This window comes from Morone saxatilis, unplaced genomic scaffold, assembly GCF_004916995.1.
Source record: "Morone saxatilis isolate NCDOM2014 unplaced genomic scaffold, NCSU_SB_2.0 Contig6, whole genome shotgun sequence".
In the NCBI taxonomy this organism is placed as follows: Eukaryota; Metazoa; Chordata; class Actinopteri; family Moronidae; genus Morone; species Morone saxatilis.
The window spans coordinates 1,216,965-1,238,959 of record NW_023340206.1 but is presented as its reverse complement, the minus strand read 5'-3'; the positions used below and the strand labels follow the sequence as shown (position 1 = coordinate 1,238,959).

Here is a 21,995-nt window from a genome sequence, read left to right as displayed (position 1 = left end):
AACTTGCTTAAAGTGGCTAACAAAAACTAATTAGCAAGTATGCTAACTGACATTCTCACATCATTGAGAATCTACCATCATTGACCTGATAGTGTCACTGGAAGGAAAATCACCAAAGTTCATTCTCTAGAGACCACAAATGTGTAAAAAATGTACAATAATTGTTGGGATATTTCAGTCTTGACCAAAGTTCTGGGCCGACCAACACACAGTGATCCATAAAGCCTCGCCACTAGCGAGGCTAAAAAAAATGGCCAGTTATACATCTGACCACCTCTTGGCAATAAACAAATAACGCTAAAATCCTGTTTCTAGCCAGCACCCCACATGGAAGTTGACCAATGTCAATTTCAGCAGCCAGAGCAACTCAAAGTCAGTAGAAAACTAAAATCTGCCGTTTGTTTGAATGAAATCTTCAGATACATATCTCACTGAGAGCCTTCAGCCTCGCTTACGTAACCAGCGCTGACACCGCACTGACCCCACAAAGAATTTCACCATACTGACCCAGTCTATTTGTTTTGAGAGTGTGGGACTGACACCCACATGTGCATCCAAGAATTTCCACCTTTGTCGGGCATGTCAACGCAAATCATGAAGAGGATGAAACCGGACGCCGCGCTGGGCCAAATAACCAGGAGCTCTGAGCGCTGTTTGCTCTTGTTTAGTGAAGCACCTGGGATCTATTCCCTTCACTTGTTTATTCCTTATTTTCAACAAAAGTGTTTTCCCTTCTCTCCCAGGTCTTTTAGGGTGTTTAGATGAACAAATAGTCCTGATAATGCCCCCATCTGGAACTCTTCTGTGGCTTGATGAGTACACTGGCTTTCTGCTTGATGGAGTGCTTGTGATTCAGTGATGATTGTGCATGAGTGAGAGAGAAAGAACAGCGGAAAAGGAATGAGGGGATTTGTGTGTGTGTGCAGGTGTAGGCTACACGTCCATGCCAGCTGATCAGAAACACTAGGAAATATGATAACTGTCACAGATTCCTAAGCACCTCCATATGTTTTTGGGTTAACTGCTTTGAACCACCTCCTCCACTCATCATGTGTGGTAGCCGGCGCATGATTTATGCTCAAAGCCGTTCAGCTAATTTGATCAGCGGTTCAACTGGCGGCTTCAGATTCTAATGACCCCCAATTTTTGCGATCGGGCTAATTGGGGACTGCAAGAGTAATGACAGTCAGCTGTGGAGGGGATTCTGGTCTCATTTCAAGGCTTCTGATGGGGCAGAGTGGCTGGGTGGAGTTTGTCCTTCCAGTGGCAGGCTGCCGACTGAAACTGGGCCACAAACCAAACCAGATTCCCACAATTAGAAAAGTAAGCACTCTGCAATTCAGTAGACAGATGCATCTTCAGGAACATTTGAGGTCGATTTGTTACCTCTTGTCTTGCTGGGATACATTTTTCAGTGAGATCGTAAAAGAGGATTTCACAGTTGGTGTTTCTGCTACTGGGGTCCAGAACATCAATTCTGTGAATCCCATCTAACCCAGGCAGAATAAATTAAACAAAATTCAACAGCGCGTTGGCCTACAGGCATGTTCACATCTGCCCGTGGACTTAAGACACTAATTCCCAGAGCGGGAGAGAATCCAAAGGTCCAAAGTTTACCGTGCAGCTGCTGGAACCTGAGAGAATCTTTGGGAAAGTCTTGTATCTGTTATACGTTAAACAAAAGTGAGTGAAATACAGTTTGTTAGCATTAAAGAAACAAAACTTTGTGAGGTTGTAATTTCAAGGCTCTAATAAACAATGCTATCGTTTTCAAATATGTGACCAAGAAGGTTCTTAAAGCTGTAAACTGTCACTATATCTTGAGAGTAGTATGTGAGACAGATAATCTGTGAACAAAACTGCTGCTAGTTTACATTAAAAGTGTTAAAGTGGTGAAACAAAGGGTGGCCTTTATTGTGAAGCAGCCACAGGAAATGCTGTGTATTTGTCACAAAGGTTAGCATTTTTGGTTTCCTGCTTTATATCAGACAATATGTGATTAAAGAACATGCCAGACTAGGAATCAGTTTTTAATACTCAATGCAACAGATACATTATTTCATGAATTATTATTTATTACTGAAAAAGAGTTGAGGTCCTAGTAGGATTTAGCCTGCCATCACAAATACAGATTACTGTATTTAGTTACAATGAAGTGTGCTATTTTGGGATAGCGCCATGGGTTTATCATTAAACAGCAAACTGCTGATAATTTAGCATCACAACTGCTCGGTCAGTCAGATAAGGGATAAAAAAGTATTCAGCATTTTACATTCTGGAGGTCCATACAGCCACACAGCCATATCGCCGACAGTGGATCCCAGCCTTTTTCTTTAAGGGACACCTTTTCTATCAGTAAGTAAACTGAGTGCCATATTTTATAGATATTTCATATTATGTTTAATGCATGACAATAAGAGCACAGAACAACTGATAAACTATACAATGAACCCAAATAGTGAACACAATAACTGCAGGAAGATTGTGTAAAATGAGAGGAGTTTTTGAGATATTTTTAGGACATTTTTATATAATTCTCTGTATTTCGTATTTTTTTTATTTCTAACAATCATACATACTTAATGAGCTTTTTTTCAAAAAAATTCAGTGTTTTCTTCTTATTGTTATCAAAGCTCTTTGGTTGTTTTAACTGCCACAGTCCACCATTCCTGAACTGGATTCAAATTGGCTTCACACAGATGAGGGATTTACATAAAAAACAATGCTGCATATAAACCAGCAGTTTATTGTTTACTGTACTTACATGAGGGATATATTAACTGTAAGTTACTACTAATGCAAACTTCTGCTAGTTTGTATTAAAAGTGTTGAAACCAGGTGTGAACCTATTGGGATGTCATCCATTGGTTTGTAGAGTTTGAAGTTTGAAGCCTCGAGTTTGACATTATGATCGCCATGACAGTTTGTCGGAGCCAGCGGAGGTGACATATTCAGGTTGAGCTGTTCTCATTGGCTGTGCAGTTTGGACTCATCTGTAGCAGGAAACAATGGCACACAGCGGTTTACAACACAAGTACCAACAAACAATGCCATTTGTTAAAAAGCCAGCCTTTATGACAAGTCTATCATCACAAATAATAATAATGAATATAATAATAAACAACTTACCAATGATGCTTTCATCCAGCAGCTGTCAGTTTGAGTCCAATCCAGCAAAAATGACGTCTCCCAGCACCATCGTCATCATCAGGGTTGCTTTCAGCTACCTGCAGGGAGCTAGCTGCTGCTCCTTGCTAACATGTGCACCTGTTTGGCTAGTAGAGCTAACAACAGGACACTGTTATTGTTAGGAACAAAAGCAAGGTAAAAAGAAATACAGTAGAGAGGGTGCAGGCTTTTAAAAGTCCCGGCAGCCAAATTAACGCAGAGTGACTGGCAGGGGCCTTTTTAAGAGGGCAGTGAACAGTACAAACAGGCCACAGCGCCCCCTGCTGGTGCTGTTTTTTGCGTACCGTCGAGAAACCCCTTGGAGTGGTAGGCACTTGTTTCTGCTCTGCAGCGTCCGAGTCTGACTTTCTTTTTTTTCTTTTTTTTGCCACAATCAAGACAACAAACAAAAACTTTGTTCAAAATAATTAACTAAACAACAAAAATGCATGTTCAGTCTGACTGGGAGATTGAAGAGAACCATCAATGTGTGAAGTCCTGTCCATTAACCATTTACAATATTATTTATTCAATAAAATGTTTTACCAAACCTCCCAAAACATCAAGGTGTACTCAGCAATGTGGGGCAGTAACTGTAATAATATTACAGCAATAATGTTATTTTCCCCAGTAACTAGTAGTGTAACTAATTACTAATACATTTAAGTAATAATATACGTTACCCCGCAAAAAATAATTAGTCCAACACTGGTTATCAGTATTTACATATCAACAATGGGTGAAATTATGTGTGTAATGTGAAAAGTGTCACTCTTAGTGACAAACTCACAGAGAATCATCACCCACAGGTCCCTTCAGCATGTTTGAAGGGATTTATTTTCAGCAGCAGTGGGCAGCTGTTTTCAGTGAAAAAGCTCTGATAAAGCCACTGTACACTACCTGCTCAGCATGAAAACAGCAGGCAGACACAATGAAATAATAGCTGTTGAACATATATATATTTCCAGATATTTCTCCCAGGACTTGGTGGAAATTGAGTTAAATATTGGAAAATGTGGAAATAGGCAACTGTACACCACAGAGGTTAGTACTGACTGCGATCATCACAGTCATTTGAGGCATTTTTAAGGCAAGTTTACTGCTTTGTCTCAGAGAATACTGAATTAAAGAAGATTTCAATACTTTATGCTACAGATTACTTATATGGATTACTTTTATACTTATATTTATCATAAATTACTTTTTGATACTGAAAAAGTATGAGGTTTGATAACCCCGTCCTAGTAAGAAAGCGCCTCGGAAAAGTGTTCACATAGAATATTAGTAGACTGAACTCATAGCAGGCTGATTCCCCGGGCCACAAAATACCATCAAGGCCACAAAATTTTCTGTCACCTTTTTTCAATTTAGTAGCTTATTTACAGAGACCGATGTTCATATGATTTATTATGAACGTGAGTATTCATGAAGGCAACCTGGCACTCGTGAACGCACTGTCAAAAACAAGCAATATATCACACATGCACACTTACAGTTAGCTCAAAGCGCTAAATCTGAGCCTGATGAAAATATTTTTGACATCACAGCCATTACTGAACAAGAAAGGGGGTTAGCTCAGTGCTGCTTTCATTACCAAGGAATCTCCACATCCACCCTGTGTTCTAATGCACTGAAGAAAGCAGCTCTGATGGAGCAGTCCTTTCAACCTTTCTTCAAACTCACTTTCTCTGCTGCCTAGACATGAAGCGCCTTGATGTTCAGATGTATTGATTGTGTTGCTGTAGGACACAAATTCTCCACAGCTAGAGCTCCCTCATGCTGTCTTTGATTCGTCAATCAGCTGCAGCTCCATGTGAGAATCTCTACTCATTCATAGATCATAGTAGGTTCCCTCACTTAAGCTTCTCCTCATTTTTGCATCTGAGTGGAAGAGGATATGCCTTGATTAGCACTAATCCCTAAAAAGAATGACTTTTTTCAGTTTCTTATGATGTCAATTTCCTTAATAAACCATCTGAAGTCAGAGCAAGAAAGTGACTGAACAGCGTAAACATCCGAAAGTGTGGCATTACTTAATGCTGATGACTGTCTCTTTTAGAAATGAGAGCAAACAGGTGGGCACAAGATGTGAGTGTTTCCAAGCTGTATTCATGCAGGTTCTGGGTCACAAACAGGCAGCGTTATAGCACAAACAGGTCATGGCAAAGTGGAGCGCTGTGAGCAATCTGGTTTAGCTGTCAGGCTTCTTTAGCTACACAGGGGAAAACATGCATCACTGCAGTCTAATCAGCTTTCAGGCTGGAAAATGTTGATTTCATCTGCAAGGAGGAAGCTAAAGAGAATTAGGGAGAAAGGTAGACGAGACAGCATAGTGTAGTGCCGGTTAACCCCAGTGCCCTGACTGTTATAATGAATGCCAGGCCTAACAAAGACAGTCACAGATACTGAAATTTCTCAAAGTGTGACTCCTTTAGGCCAAATCTGTCGAACTGATTGGGGATTTCCTCGTGGCTCCAGATGTTACTTCTTTCTGGAAGACGAGACTGCGGCTGTATTCCCAGAGTGATGATTGCAAGTTTCTAGTCTTCGAGAGTAATGGTGACCTACTTCCTTCATCCAAAATGCTAAGTTGAGCATTTTCTCAGATTTTTATCTGTGCTCTGCTCTCTAAGGCCAGCTGAACCAAAACTACATTCAACTTTTGAATAATTTCATTATGAAAAAGTCACAAACTTATGTTTCCTGAAACTTCTTTGGCAAATGCTTCCATTTGTGAGTTATTTAAAAAACATTATTCTCACTTATGGATGTCATTTATGGCAAACATTCTTGAGTCATCATTTTGCTTTCCCTGCCTCAGCAATAAAAAGTTTTTGACTAGAAACAAGTGACAAATCTTTTATTAAAATATGGGGAAATTCTTATGCATCACAGCCTGTCAAAGACAAATAATTTACAAATGAGGACATAGAACCTGCATCAGCACTTTTCAGAAGCATGAGTCTAAAATGGTAAACAAACAGTTATTGAAATATATGACTTGAGTTATGGAAACACAGAAAATACTTAAGATGGATATTTATGAAAGGCACAGGATACCGACAGTGTATCAAATTCTAAATAAAAAACAAAAATCACCTCTCAAAAAATATTTTTTCTCATATTACATATTTTCAATGAATTCTGTAATTAAGTTAAACAATATTTCATAATGAGAAGTTATGCAGTTCTTTACAGCTTGACATAATCTGTCATTGTCGGAAGTAACATACATGTACAGCTGAGAATGCTACAGAGTCTTTGCTCACTGATCAACACAGGATCAGTCAAATCAATTGCTTTACAGTTAACACCTGGAGTGGCACTTATGGGCAGAATTTGATGTCATTTTGTATGCTGTTGCTTAACCACTTGCTTTGTATTCCCAAACATGAAATGTAAAATAAACTTAGATTGTCAGATTTGCATTACAGAGAGCTGTAAAGTGTGATACCTCCTCCAATTATGGTTTTGGTCCTTAATATTTAAAAAAATACTGAAAACCACTTATACCTATATCATTTTTAACATAATTGGATAATTACTATGAATTCCATTTATTTATTAATCCAACTTAGATAACAGCCCCCCAAAAGTAATTTTTTGTACTCTGTTATATTTTTAAGATATAGTAACTGGTTGACAAATGCGCTTGGCATATGTGACCAACGGCCATGATTTTTGAACACACTGTCCAAATTTAGATGATACTCTGTGAAAAGTAAGGACTGTCTAAATACTTTCTATCTCAAATTATTTGGCAATGCATGCCCTTTAAGTACATTTTATAGTAGTCACAGGATTCCACAAGGCAATGGCATAGGAGAGCAATAGCCATTACGAATGGTTGGCATTTTTTTTCCTAGTATGGTGTGCCCCACCTCCCTGAGTGATTTGAAATAATTATTTTAGAAATGTGCCTATATATTTTATTTAAATTTGGCCAAATTAAGGGGTTGGGCCTGCATATATCAGGTAACTACAACTGTTAATGCCTGTGCCATTACCTTGTGGGATGAGATGCATAAGTTGATCATTTTACAGTTATTAATTGTTACTAGTAGTGTGTAAATCATTTAGTTGATATGTTGTACTGTCCAAAGAGGCTATACAAGTCATTAACCTTAAGCTAAACTGCAAAACACAACTGAAAGGTAACCAAAAATAAACATGGCAACAACAAAAGCATCTGTCTGTGAGCAATAACTATTAACATTATGCAATGAAACAACACCGGCAAACTTGAACATGTGATTGTCTCAAATCAAGGCATTTTTGTAGTTTCCTCAAATGACTAGTATTTCTTTAGCAAAAAATAGCATTATAAGTAAATACTCAAAATGGGGTCCCCATTGATATTTCCCAGTGATGTGGATTATGCATAATCCACATTGTGTATACACAAATGGTGGAAATGGCACACAAAGTACTATCAACTTTTAGCCTCTACACAGGATGCACTTAAAGCACCGCTGTAGGTTTTAATCAACGCATTATTTTATCATTGTGACAGCAGTTTTAATACATTTGATCATTAAAAAATGTTCAACTTGGCAGTTGCTTGGGCATACAGTATGGAAATGGTCTATGACGACCAGTGAAATTCTTCAGAACACATTGAGAAATGTAGCTTTAGTGTCTATACCGATGGCGTTCCTGGCTGTACATCGGTAGACGCCAGCGTCTCTTTGTGTTGGGTTTTGGATAATGAGGGAACCTTGCGGATGGAGGTACTTATTTCCAAAAAGGCGTGCCTGTGCACTGACAGCCAAGCGGGTTTTATCAGGCGTTTCCCATGCTATGTCCACTCTAGGGATCCCAGTTGCTATGCAATTCAACTGAACAGCAACTCCGTGTTTAGCGTAAGTCACAGGGGGAGGGCCGTTGGTAATTCGAGGTGGGTATGCAATCACAATTACTGACACAGAAAGGAGAGAGCTTCCATATTCGTTTGCAGCTCGGCAAACGTAGGACCCCCGATCATAGACTGATACTTGTTGGATGGCAAGGGTCCCATTGGGCAATACAGCATATCGTCCAGCTCTCTGTGGCCTGTTGAGGACAACCCCACTAGGTAGTGTCCATGTTATTCTGAGAGGTTCGCCACTAGCTTGACAATGAAGCACAAGTCCTTCCCCATTCATGACACTGACAGGAGAGTTGTATCGGTTGTTGATCTCTGGCTTTCTCCCTGGAGACAATGTGATTGTATGCTCCACAAGCCCTCGAGAATTACGCCCTAGACAGCGGTACATACCAACTTCAGCAACCGAGGGGTTGCTGATAATCAAGGAGCCGTTTGGCTGGTGGAAAAACTTAGAGAACCGAGCACCAGTATGTAAAGGTGTGCCGTTGGGTAAGATCCAAGTGACATGAGGTAGTGGTGAGCCCTCAAAAGAGCAGTTTAAAGTCATGGAATTTCCCACAGTCAGTGACAGGCTATCTGTTTTTGGTCCTCTAATTTGTTGCCTCTCAACGTCCTTCACATCCAAGTTTACCACCAGCCTGACCTCCCCTCCTTCATTACGAGCGATACAAGCCAGCTGCCCCGAGTCTGTCCTCTTAGGTGAGCGGATTTCCAAGGTACCATTCTGGTGAACTGTCATTCTGTTGCTATTGTATGGTGCAGGAAGGATCACATTTCCTGGTAGAACCCACATGATACGGGGAGTCGGGGTTCCCTTTGCCACACAGTCCACCAACTTCCGTTGATCCTGTACTGCAGTCACTTTGATGGTGTTGGCAGTTCCACTTAAGCCGTTGATCACTGGAGATGTTACCAGGACCTCCAGCCTGATTACTTTATGATCTTGTCCTGCATTGTTCCTGGCCATGCAGGTGTAGTTACCTCCATCAAAACGTTGGACCTTTTGAACCACCAGTGTCCCATCATCCAGGATCTGGTATTTGTCTAAAACAGGAAATACCACTCTATTTGTAGGGGATATCCATGTGATGACCGTCATTGATTCCCCTTTGGTGTTACATCTTAGTGTAGTGGTTTCACCATAGAAAACCTTGACAATATTTTTGTCTTTATCCTGGATTTTTGGTGGGGAAGGTGCAACCTTGACTTTGACTCTAACCTTCATCTCATCTTTGCCAAGTTGGTTCTCAGCATAGCAAGTGTAGTCACCTTCCTCTGGCATGCCGACATCATTGAAGTATAGTGTCCCATTGTCAAACACCACATACCTACAGACAGTTCAGAAAGGGAAAGGAAGGACAGGGATACTGATTGTTATACTTTTGAGGATGATTGCGGCTGTCAGAGTTATGTGCATAATGTCATAATGGAATGAAATTGAAAATTTTTAAGATTTGGACATTAGGAAGATGCTGTGTCCTGCTTCCTCTACTCTCTCCTCCAACATCTGGAATCACCAGGAAATGCTACAATCCTTTGATTACTTAGCTGCACCTTCAATTTGATGCCACAACATGGCCAAGAAACTTCACCACCCTCAACTCCTCATCCACTTCAAAAATTGTTAGAATAAGTACAGGATCATCATCAACTGTCATCACCAAAACCAGAGCCCCTCAGGGCTGTGTCCTCGGTCCCTTCCTTTACACTTCAACATTATTGAATGGACCAGCCCCTCACCAATCACCACATACTTTAAATACTCTGATGATATGGTTGCACTTCTAGGACTATTTGATTACAATAACTTTGTTACAACCTATAGAAACTCTCTCACTTCACATAATGGGTCACTGATAACTATGTGCAGCTGGTCACTAGCACCCTCCTGCCTTTCCATGACAAGGCAGATCAATAACTTAAAATATCTTGGACTCACAACAGGCAATGAACTCAGTTTTGATCAACACATCACTTCTATGCATAAACGATCCTAGCAAAGACTCCTCTGTTATTATTTAGAAACTCTGAGCACCCCCCACCTCCTGTTGTTGCTTTACAAAATCATAATTCAGACCATCCTGTTGTACTGTTCCCCTGCTTCTTCACCATGTTGACCATCTCTAACAAAAACAAACTTACCACTGTCACGCATACTGCCTCTACAGTCATCAATTCTCAGACATAAATGACATTGCCATCACACGCCTGGCACTCACAATAGCAAATGACACTGATTAGCCCTTCAGTCTTCACTTAAACATCACTGCCATGTGGATGGGCAGGCCCTTAAAATGGAGGAGAGCTTGCTTCAGCAAGAGTTTTGTCCCCTCTGCCATTGCATCCTTGAATAATAAACTACTTCACTGTTGTATTGGGATGCACTTTGTTTATCTATCTACGTTTTGCCTTTATCTGTATACTGCTGTGTTTTTTTGCATACTAGTATGGCAGGTTCTGTATTTATCTTCAAGGCTATTTTGAAACAGATGAGTACAAAGGTACAGGTATTTGCTGCTATGAAGCCTTTTTTCAGTGTCCAGTCAGCTATTATGTGTCAGAAAGAAACATGTTAGGTTGCACAACCTTAATAGACTGACAAGTAGTATTTACAGTATGTTTTATGTGTAATAGCAGGAAACAATAAATACAGCTGAAATATGAAGGAGTTTTTGTATTGTAGCAGCACATGCCAAATTGGTTCCTGAAGTAATTTTCTGTGGAAGTGAAGAGTCATTAATCTTAAGGTGGTGAGCTGCCACTGTAGCACAGAGTCAGGAAATAGTTTCCAATAAGTTATATGGACATATGGACATTTTTAATGAATCTTTCAATGTCTTAGTTGATTAAATGCAGGTTTATTGTTAAACAGGACCAACTGGCAAAGCTAAAGATTAGATTTCTTTGTTGAACACCACTAGCCAATAGTGATGGGTCAGTTCAGTGAATCTACATTTAAAATCAGTTCAATGTTATAGTGACTGTACTCCATGTACATTTTGTATTCCAAAACTACAACATCTTAACAATCCCTTGTGCTTCTCTGAACTGATTTTATTAAAATGACACACTTTGACCTACATAAGGAGGTGTGTAAGGTAGAAAGGTGCCAATCATGAGCAGCAAATCCTAATCTTCTTCATTTTGTATCAGGGAGTTTGGTTCATCATCAGAGATCAGGGATGTTTGTAAGAATCCCTGTATACATCTATGTGGTGATAAAAGTGACCAAAAGTGACCACTTCTTTTAAATAACACTGTAAAGGCCTTTTTTATGCAGGGTGCAGAGTGTAACCTTGTATCGAATTGAAATGAGCCGTTTTTATCTACAGAGGGAGGAAGTCCACCATGTTGAATCACCACGTTTTTTCACACATTTCACAGACGCTGTTTCTCCTTTGCATTTCAAAGGGGAGGGTGAGGCGAGGAAGTTGCAACTACACTACACGGCTAAATGCCACTAAATCCTACACACTAGATCTTTAACAGTTAAGCAGAAACTAGGTTGAAACTGATTTTATTTAGTACATAGTAACCTGGTATATTGACATCTTTATGCTACTAATTCTGTGGCAGCCCAAAGTGGGTCCCGCGGGCCAAATCAAAGCTTATGTTGGGCCAACCTTGGCCTTTAGGCCCCAGTTTTGACAGCCCTGCCAGATATTTCTACTGAAAAGAAAAAATATAATATTAATCACTGTTTATGCAGTTTTATTTTGTGTGATGGAACAATTTTTTTCGAAATAATTGGTAAATATAAATATTAAATATTTATGAAGAATTTGAGAATGGTGGGCCACTTTGAGCAGGAAGTCTGTCAATTAATAAAGGGAACTTGGGATGCAAGTACCATTTTGCATCAACAACATAATACAATAGAGGTTTCCTTTTGGCCATCCTAGAGTATTAGGAGGACAACATACTGCCAGTTGGATGGAGTAAAATTGTGAGATTAAAGGGTTAGCCAGCTATCTTTGGGTTTAACTCAGCTTTTTGGTCACATGAGGCACAGCCTCCAAAATAACTATAAAGTTGAACCAGAGATTACTTTTAGCTTGGGGGTACCCGGTACACTGAGTGTACATGTAGGCCGAGGATACTGTCACAGAATGTGCAATATGAGGAATTCTAAAGAGGATTGATTTTAAGGGGTTAAAATCAATGTTAGGCTCGTAGCCATGGAGCTGAAAGAGAGGCGGGCTTAGTTAAACTTCCTTTGCGATATAGGCCAGTGGAGGCATTTTAGAGGTAAAAATAACTTTGAATCAAATTGTGATGTGTCTTTGAGTTCCTAGAAAAGCGCTTTATAAATAAAATGTATTATTAATTCTACGATTTACAATTACTAAGCAGCTCATACCTGCGACTACGCCCTCCGCTGACACCATCTCTCTGTTTGACCGGGTTGACCATGGTCCCATCCGGGAGTGCCCAGCTGATCTCGGGGTTGGGGAGACCAGAAGCCACGCAGTCCACCTTCAGGTCTCCACCGTACACCACCTCCTGACTGGATTGCTGCTGCTTCTGTTTGATTTTAGCCGGCCTGGTCAGCACGTTCACCCGCAGCAAAATGTAGTCATCTCCCATTTTGTTACGTGCCACACACAGATAGTCACCACTGTCTTTTTCAGTCACAGAATGAATGGTTATAGTGCCGTTCGGGAACACATTGATCCTGGGGTCATAACTGCAAAGATAATAGAAACTTAAATGTAGGCATTTATTTTTTTTGAGAATGTTGAAAAAAATATTAGTTAGCTTGTTCAACTGTTACCTGTACTGAGCATCCACCAGCTTCTTAGAGGGTGTCCTCCAGATGATCCGGGGCTCCGGCTCTCCTCTTGCCACACAGTTAAGCAGCAGCCTCCCCCCATAGATCACATCTGTTCTCTCTTGGGATGATGATGTGATACTGGCCTTGGCCAAGGACAGATTCCTTCTTATGCTCAAGATCACTGTTCTCCTGCTGGAAGCCACTGTGTTACTGGCAGAGCACTCATATCTCCCAGCATTTCCTGGGCCCAGTCCCCGTATATAGAGGGTCCCATTTGGGAAGACGATGAGGTTGCGTCCATTAACAAACTGGGAAGCAGTGAGCTGCACACCATCAGGTGTGATCCAGCGGATGACAGGCTGAGGGGCACCTGTGGCAGTACAGTGGATGTAGACGGTGCTGCCCTCTGGGAGGGTGGTGTTCTCATGTTGTGTCTGCTGAATCACGGGTGGCAAAGCGGAGACATAAAGGCGGACTGAGACTGTGTCGGCTCCGGCCGTGCTGCTGCCAATGCACTTGTAAATCCCTCTATCTGTGTAAGTGGCCTGGCTGATCCGGAGGGTTCCATTAGTCAATATGGCCACACGCTGCTGAGGGGCAACACTAAGTGGGACAACAGCCATGTGGACATGGTTAGGGAGGACCCATGTGACTCGAGGCGTAGGGTGCCCCTCCACTTTACACTCTAAATCTACATTGCCGCCTAGATGCGTAGTGATGTCTCTGTGCCGAGGCTGGAGTACCCGCGGATGCTGAGACAGGACCACAAGGTTGATCACCATTTTGTCTGTGCCATACTGGTTCTGGATAGTGCACAGGTACTGGCCCCCATCCATGGGATGTGTGTTCCTGATGATTAATGTACCATTTTGATGGACCTCAAACCTCTGGACCCTGGTGTTCTGAGCAATACTCGTCCCTGCATGAATGAAAAAAAAAATTCAAAATATAACAGTTTGCTCTAACACATAGCATACCATTTAAAGTAAGTATTGATTGTAGAAAAGAAAAGAAACAATATACTGTAGGTGAAATGGGAGTAGTTTTCACAAGGTGTACAAAAATAATTATTTGTGGGTGTATTTTACAAATCCATAGCATGTTCAAGGGGATAACTTAATATTGACTGGCCAGATGGCTTTGACAAACAGTAGAGCCCTCATCCTACTTAATACACATAGATTTACCTACTTTACATTACTTATTTGCTTATCAGGGAGTGAACCCTCAAATCAGCTTTTAGTTGTGAATTAATATTTATTCCAAGGTGGACAAAGACAATGCCAACACAATGTTTTCATTAAACAGCTTTTTTAAACAGAATAAGCTTTTATTCTTATTGACCCAGTTATCCTTGGAATTAAGTTCATATTGGACAAAGTATGGACCATATTTTAGGCTGTCACACTGTAATATATTTCTCTGTGATATACTTGCGTAGCATTGCTTGTATTTGTCCAATTAATAAAGTAAACAAACAAATAAAGGTTATGGTATTTATATTACTCAGTGTTTATTGGAATCTTAAATAAGCTAATTAAACTGGTTTAATAATAACTTCTATTTTCCACATTGTTTGTAAAGAAGGAAGTGCCAAGGCTGACCTGAAAATGTACATAAAACTGAGTTATGAGGTTGAGTCATACATACCACTTGCAACTTTAGTCCATGACAGGAAGGGCATTGGCTCACCCGCAGCCTCACAGGGAAGCTGAGCATCTGTTTCAGCTTTAACAGTTAAAGTCTGGAAATTGCTCTTAGTTATCCTTGGCTTCCCTCTTGGAATAGATCCTTGTCCAGGTAGCTGGTGCTTTCTGGACACGTCAGGAGTGCTTGTCAGTAGTCCCTCTCTGAAGGGATCAGTTTGGACAGTAGCAATTGTTGGGGCAGGGATGGTCGTCTGCTTGATTGTCTGTCTGCTGGACAATTTTAAGGCTGGGGAGGTAGGGTTTATACTAATAAATGAATCCAGTTTGTGGTTAATTGACTGCGTTGCAGAATGGTAGTCTAATGTTCTCTGAGGCTCTGTTGTGGTGATGGATTGGATTTCTTGGTCTTGACTGTTGTTGTCTGGAATGTTGCTGATCCTGGGAGCCTCCTGAGGAGTGGCTCTTTGTGACGGGCCCATTATGGGTCCTGTGGAAGAAGTTTCGGGTAATAAAGTGACATGCAGTGCCACTCTGGATGGGATCGCAACATCAGGCCTCAACCACGTAGCAGAGGGATGTATTGTTATAAGAGCATCAACATTAATTCCTACGTTTGCAGTTTCTTCAAGATGCTTATCTACCTCTGACTCACTGCTCTGGGTTTTATTTTGACTAAAACTATGATAAGATCTTTCAGGTCCTGTAGGTTTCTTTGTGGTTACCTGTTCTGTGTCCAATTCACCCTCAAGCATGCTCGGAGTTGTAATTAAGCCACTTGACGTGTATCCAGAGGTTGTCTTGATTTCATGCTCGATCGAGGAAGCAGCTGAGGCAGATGGGGATGGCAGCAGTGAAAAATGCATGTCAGTTTTTTCCAAATGCACCTTTCCATCCTTTTCCATGGGTGTGTATTGATGGTCTGATTGATTCTGCCTGACATCTATTTGCACTTGTGTTATAGTGTGAAAACTCCCAGAGGAATTGTCAGAGTGAAGCACAGGTCCAAGGTGTCCCGTAACGCTTACCCTTTGTGTCTCTTCTAAGGGTTTAACAGGTGGAAGAGGGCTCTCTGTAAACATCTGCTGAGTGGTTGATGTGAACATATCCAAGCGTTCTGCAGGAGATGCACTCTCTGAGATTCCCAAGACTGTTTGAGAACTCGTCTTTCCGTGACCCACTCCTGGAGAGGTTGTTGGAAATGATGGTGCCACTGATGTGCTTTTGAATAGTGGTTTGGCCAGCAGTAGAAGGCTGTCGTTTGTTTCAGGGGGAGAAGCTGGTATTGAAGAGAGTTTGGTGGCTGCCTCGGCGCCATGCCCTGAGTCTGTGCTTTCTTCATGACTCAGTCTGCCTGATGACGCTGCTTGGCTGCCGCTGAATGGAACAGTGGTATTGAAATTGGCTGTTGTAAATTCTAATGGTTCTATTTTTAGCTGTGTGGAGGCGGTGGTCCTGACTGTTGCTAGGGGAGCATTTGCAGGTGTGGTGGCAATAAACTGGGTGGGTTTATTCAGCTTTTGTTTCCTTCTGTTTGGCTTTCTCCGACGACCCCCATTCCTTCTCCTGGAGTTAGGTTGTCGTAGGGGCGATTGTCCTTCAGACCCCCACCTCCTTGAAGTCGTGGGTACAAGTGTAGTTGCTGGAGATGCTGTTGTGAGCATTGCTTGAGATTGTGAATTATCAAGTGTTGTGTCCTTTGGCTGAGTATGCGGCTGCGAGGTTGTTACAGTCTCACTGAGATATTTTCCATTTTCCTCTTGGCTTGTTGCTGATTCATTTGGGTTGACCGACGGGATAATTTGACTTCCACTTGAAAAGAGTTCTCTGTCATTATTAGAGCTGGCAACAACATTTGGTTTATCCATATTCTCACTCCTCTCCGATGCCTTGGACCAATCAGCTGTTTTGACTCCATCAACATCTGTATTTGTGCTATGGTTCTCTTGTAGAGACAATGTACTGCTGCTGCTTGCAATGTTTGTGTTAGCTTGCCAAAAAGTGACAGCGTGTAGGGGAACAGATGTGGTCTGTGGGAGGAAAAACACACTGTTTGAAGTTGTGTGTAGATCCAAGTTTGTATCAGGGGTTTTGTGTTGCACATTATATGTCTGTGTTGTGTGTGGTTCTGTAGCATGTATGCTGTGTGTGTGCTGACTGTTTAATGTCATATCATGTGTATCATCAGCAGTGTAGCTATTAGATGTCACATGTGTGCCTTGACCTTGTATATTGTGTTTATTAGTTTTCATTTTTGTATGTTGCACTGGAGTGTGTAGTGTTGTGAAGTAATCCTGGCTCTCTTTTTCCTGCTCAGTCACGCCATCAGATGATCCCTCAGTAGTTTCTTCTGACTGTGTTGTCTGCTCTGTCAGTTTCCTCTCTGTTGTATGCTGAACTGGGAGTGGTGTCACAGTATTCTGGGCATTTCTATCCCTAATCTTTGCCAAAATATCCGCCCATTTCTCTGGGTCTATTTTACTCTTTGTCGTGTTAATCTTCCTCCTGTTCTCAACTACATTCTTTCTGTCTTCAGTACGTGATCCTGTTGGTTTTCGCATTAGTGGCCTCCTCCTCAATGGATGGATGCCCCTCCTGCCTGTGGCCACACCTCCTGGAATTCTCCTCCTCACAGGATCCACACGACTTGTTGGAGCCCCCACCTGAGTAACCTCAATGTCCCCTGATGCCTCCTCTGTATCCTCTGTCGGGACCTTAATCTGAGTGTTGACCCCTGAGGCTGACTGAGGTCTTAGTGGAAACTTTCGCAAAGGCCTTATCAGCCCTTTGCGCCTGACAAGAGTGATTTTTGTAGCCAGTGTATCCACACCATGTTGATTTATGGCAATGCATTTATAATAACCACTGTCTAATAACTGAGTCTGTGGAATGTGTAGAGTGCCGTTGGAAAAGACCAAAGCTCTAGAGGAGTTGGCTTGAAAATTAACTATGTTGCTGCTTGGTAGAATCCAGTTAATTTCTGCATCAGGAGAACCAGATGACGTGCAAGGCAGGGAAATGGGGCTCCCTGCAAATCCCTCAATAGGTGTAATTGAGGCATCCTCCCCTGGGGGAGGGCTAGAGGATTCCTGCACTGTCAGATGGAATGGTAGGACAGCAAGGTCTCCATGAACCTTAGCAATGCAGTAGTAAATTCCTGAGTCTGAGTGGCTGACAGCTTTAATGACCAGCCGTCCTTCACTGGACACAGACACCCTGTTGTCTGGACTGCTGTACGGTGCCTCCACCTTTGAGCCATCTGGCAGCATCCAGTGGATGACTGGTTGGCCAGAACTGTGAACGTTACAGTACATTTGACTCGGGCTTCCCAGGATAGCACTCAACACTTTGCGGGTCGTGTTTGTTGACTCGATCATGACCCACGTCCTCCTCTGTCTCCGCACCAGCTCTGCCTCCACTGTCTCCGAGAAGTCTGTGCTCAGGATCAATTTTACCACCTTGGCTGATGATTGAAGTCTGTTCAACTGAAGGTCTGCAGATGTCTGCATCAGCCATTCCGGTTGGGCCATCATATTAACTTTAACTCCTGTGTAGTACAGGGCATCCTTCTCGGGGTCCTGTCTATACACATAGGTTGGATGAGGCTCTTTACTGAGCATAACCCCCCTTTGTAAATGGGCTGGCACATTGCTGTAGTATGCGATTAGCCTCCACAGTCGCTCATACTTTTCTCTATCAACAGGGCATTCAAGATCCACTGAAAAGGTGATGTTGGAGGCCAGTTGGACCTGGTTGACCTGCTCCCCATTAATCTTGGTAAGCTCTCTCGGCTCGCCAATGCTACACTCTAGATCCACTTCATTCCCGTGTTCATCTGACAGGCCCAGGGAGATGTTTCCAAATGTTTTACTGAAGTCCTCCATAGTCATGACCTCACTCTCAACATCATCAGGTGCGGAAGTCCTGTGAGGAGAGCTAATGACGGGGCTGCTGCAGGACAGGTTCTCCATGGCTTGGACCTCTTTCCTCTGAAGGTGCCTAGGAGAGGAGCACATAGGACACAGCTGGCCACCGGGAAGGGCCCTGTCCTTTTTACATTTCAAGACACCTGGGGAAAAAAAACAACCATGTCAAATAAGAAACTGAAGCAATTTGGATTGTCATCTTTAAATGTTATGAAATATATAAATAAAGACAAACTCTAAAGTATCAGTTCACTAGTCTTCACCAAATCAGAAATTTAATGTCTAACCCGGTGAGGTTTTATCCCATTCATGGAGCCACTTCATGTTGCAGTCACATGTCCATGGGTTACCATGGAGGTACAGGTTCTCTAGCTGAGGCATGGTGGCCACCAGCCTAGAAGGCAGTGATCTCAACCCGTTGTCTGACAGGTAGAGGTGCCTCAGAGTGGAGACATGGAAGTAGTCCATTAAAGTGAAGGTGGTGAAGGTGGCTGGGTGCAGCTGCTGAAGCCTGTTGCCTTCCAGCTGCAGCAGCCGCAGAGAGGTGAGGCCCTGGAAGGCATCTGGGTGGATGAACTCCAGCCGGTTGTGGTCCATATGTAACCTGGCCAAGGCCCATAGACCCTGAAGGGTGTGTCTGTTGATCTCCTTCAGCTTGTTGTAGCTAATTTTCAACATCTAAACCAATGAGCAACAAGAACAAGGAAAGTCATTAGTAATCATGACATTATGAACCTCTTGAACCCTGCTACCCCATCTTAAAAAAAAGTTAATATTTTACTAAGATTACACATTCTGAGAAACAACACATTTAGAATACTTAATACTCAATGTGACGATATAGCCATATTTTATTCAATACAAGCTTCATTGAAAGTCAGATTTAAATGTTTTTTTAATGTCTATTTCTCTGATAAAATTACAATTATGTAGAATCCTCATTCCAACTGAAGAATATTTTGAGATATTTGTCATTTTTAGAAGTCCAAGTCCAGGTTCAGGTTTATTTTTGCTATTTAAATGATAAATAATGAGTAAAACAAGTCACAGTAAACTAGTATCATGGGAGAAAGTAGGTGAAAGACAAACTAAAATGGTTGCTGTTGTTAAACCCTTTCAAATAGATTAATGCTCCATGGTCTCTTCCGAAAAGGTAACTTTTTGGAGTTTAGGGATACAGAACCCCCTAAAATCTGGCATAATAAAAACTATTAGTTTATAAAAATGTTTAAACTTAGAATGACTTTCTCCTTTTTTACTGGGATTTACATTTATACAGTGGTTTTTATGGCAGGAAAGACATTTTGCATTAGTTTTAACCATGAAAAAGTAATAAAATTTGTATTAAATGTTATTTAAATAGGTTGCAATTATCCTGGCCATTCAAATTAATGCAAACACCATGAATGTTACGCATTTAGCATTTACTTTGAAGTAATTTTATGGACAGACTTTCTCTTTAGAACGCCCAGCTCTACCTGACTTCCAGCAGTCAGAAATGTGTAGAGGAGAAAATGTTGTAAACATATTTTTTTCTTATGCCAATTTTGTTTTCTTCTTTTTTAAACAGAAATATATGCCATACCTTGTCAGCCTAGAAACACAATGGAGCCATAGTCACACGCTAAACACATTATGTTCCAAATGGACACTCAGTGAGATATTATTGGCAATCTGAGCTGTTGAATACCATAATCTGGTAAAAATCAGCAAATTATTAGAATGGGACCTTACAAAGAAACTGTTCAGTATCTTGCTTAAGGACTAAAACCAGACCTATAGCCGCCATTCATTCATTTTAATTATTCCCAGGTAACGTTTGGTGATTTCAATCGGTGTACCTGTAGTGAATTAAGGTCTCTGAAGACTCCATCAGGTAGACTGTGGATGTCATTCCCATGGACCATCAGAAGCTCCAACTTCCTCAGGCCAGCCAGCGATCTGTCTGTGATCTTATTAATGCTATTGAACCTGAAACACAACCAGTGGGCAATATAATACACAGAAACCCCAAATTCAATAGAAACAATACATGAGCCTGGGTGTTAAATCCCTTTATAATTCTGCATTAAGAGTGTAATCCAATCACTGACAGTGTAGCAAAATAAAAGGCAATGCTGAGGATGCCAAAAGGACTGACCCCAGGTTCATGCGTTCCACGTGTTTGGATACAGCAACTGGGATGGTGAGGAGGGAGCGGAAGGTGCAGTGGAGCTCAGTGGGCTGGGGGCAGGAGCAAGGCCGGGGACAGGGCAGAGAGGCAACGGGGGGCAAGATCATCAGCACCAGCAGAGTCTGGAGGACGCACAGGGCGGGAGGGTCCATCTTCATCCACGGGAGGAGCAGTCACAGCGGCTGTGTAAAAACTACAGTAATAATGTTACCAACACATGAGACATGCGATTATTGTTATTATTGTTATTATTATTATTGTTGTTATTATTATTGATCTCTGTTTAAGAACATTTTTAAAGGAAAAAAGGCGACGAAGAGACCAAAAAACGGACTGACATTATTGTGACAGATAAACTCGAATAAAACTATTTCAGATTACAGTCATAATCCATCACTGTTAAACTTAATTTACTGGAGTGCTGATCCGAATTTGGATCAAGTTTCGAGGGTGACTCTTTGCCTCCATCACCGCATGAATGGATAAACTCCGGTAAATTACGCACACTGCGCTGCAGTGGGGGATTTCAGGCAAAGTGCTCCCTAAATATTTAATAGCTTCAGCTCAAATTATTGCAATGAAATATAGATGCTCTTACCTCAAAACCTTGATAGCTGCTCTCTGGGGAACTCCTCATATTCCATTTCAACATGGATAAAGTCAAAAAACCGCACAATTAAAAATAGAACAAAAGCGGAAAACCTCTGAGAAGAGAACAAAACTGAAAATCTGCACAAAGGAGAAAATGAACACGGATTTGAATGTAAAAATCTCTGGGGAAAAAGTTTGGGTCTAACTCCTCAATGCCAGTAGTCTACTCTGTGGATCTGCAGTGAGCAGTGAGTGGGGGAGCTTCTCCGACGCGCACGGACGACGAAGACGCAACAGGAGGAGCCAGAGAAGTTTTTCGAGAGGACAGAAGAGGTTGAGGAGAGTTTCAGCGGTGGGTCTTGAGCACAGCCAAACACACTCTTATGCTGCTGAGTGTAAGAATGGTTGGTTAGGGTTGCTGGGATATATTGGATGAGTCATATTGGAACTATGAGAAATTAGATTAACCTCAAAAGTTTCAAGACCAGCTGGACGAGAGAAGCTGGAAGAAATCTAAAGCTAAACAAACTGGATAAACTGTGGCATTAGAGCTGCAGCTGACAGGGCTAGAACCAGAGTGTTTGGGGCCATGAGCTAAACTAAGTACCCTGGGAAGTAATGTATAGTAGAGAGGGGCCTTAAATAGATTCTTCCTTTCCAGAGGAAATGTTAGTATTAAAGCTGCAGTAGGAATTTTTTTTAGAAAAATAACTTTTTGTCCTATTTTCTGAAACTATATTTCACTATATCCTGACAGTAGCACATACAACAGATAATCTGTGAGGGTCACGTTCCTCTGGCTCCTCTGCAAGCACTTTGCAAGAATCAACTGGGCCTGAGCGAAAAACAA

At 41.6% G+C, this 21,995-nt stretch overlaps 1 protein-coding gene across 1 annotated transcript; it reads right to left on the bottom strand.

Moving 5' to 3' along the window:
* Positions 1-6,013: 6,013 nt before the first annotated feature.
* mxra5a (matrix-remodelling associated 5a) lies at positions 6,014-21,524 on the bottom strand. The gene is made up of 8 exons (XM_035677758.1): positions 21,153-21,524; positions 20,522-20,747; positions 20,223-20,352; positions 18,669-19,059; positions 14,460-18,524; positions 12,810-13,728; positions 12,396-12,722; positions 6,014-9,363 (listed from the first exon to the last, which is right to left on the bottom strand). Exons 2-8 carry the CDS (start codon positions 20,710-20,712, stop codon positions 7,776-7,778), a joined length of 7,611 nt encoding a protein of 2,536 aa, XP_035533651.1. The 5' UTR covers positions 20,713-20,747; positions 21,153-21,524; the 3' UTR covers positions 6,014-7,775.
* Positions 21,525-21,995: the final 471 nt, after the last annotated feature.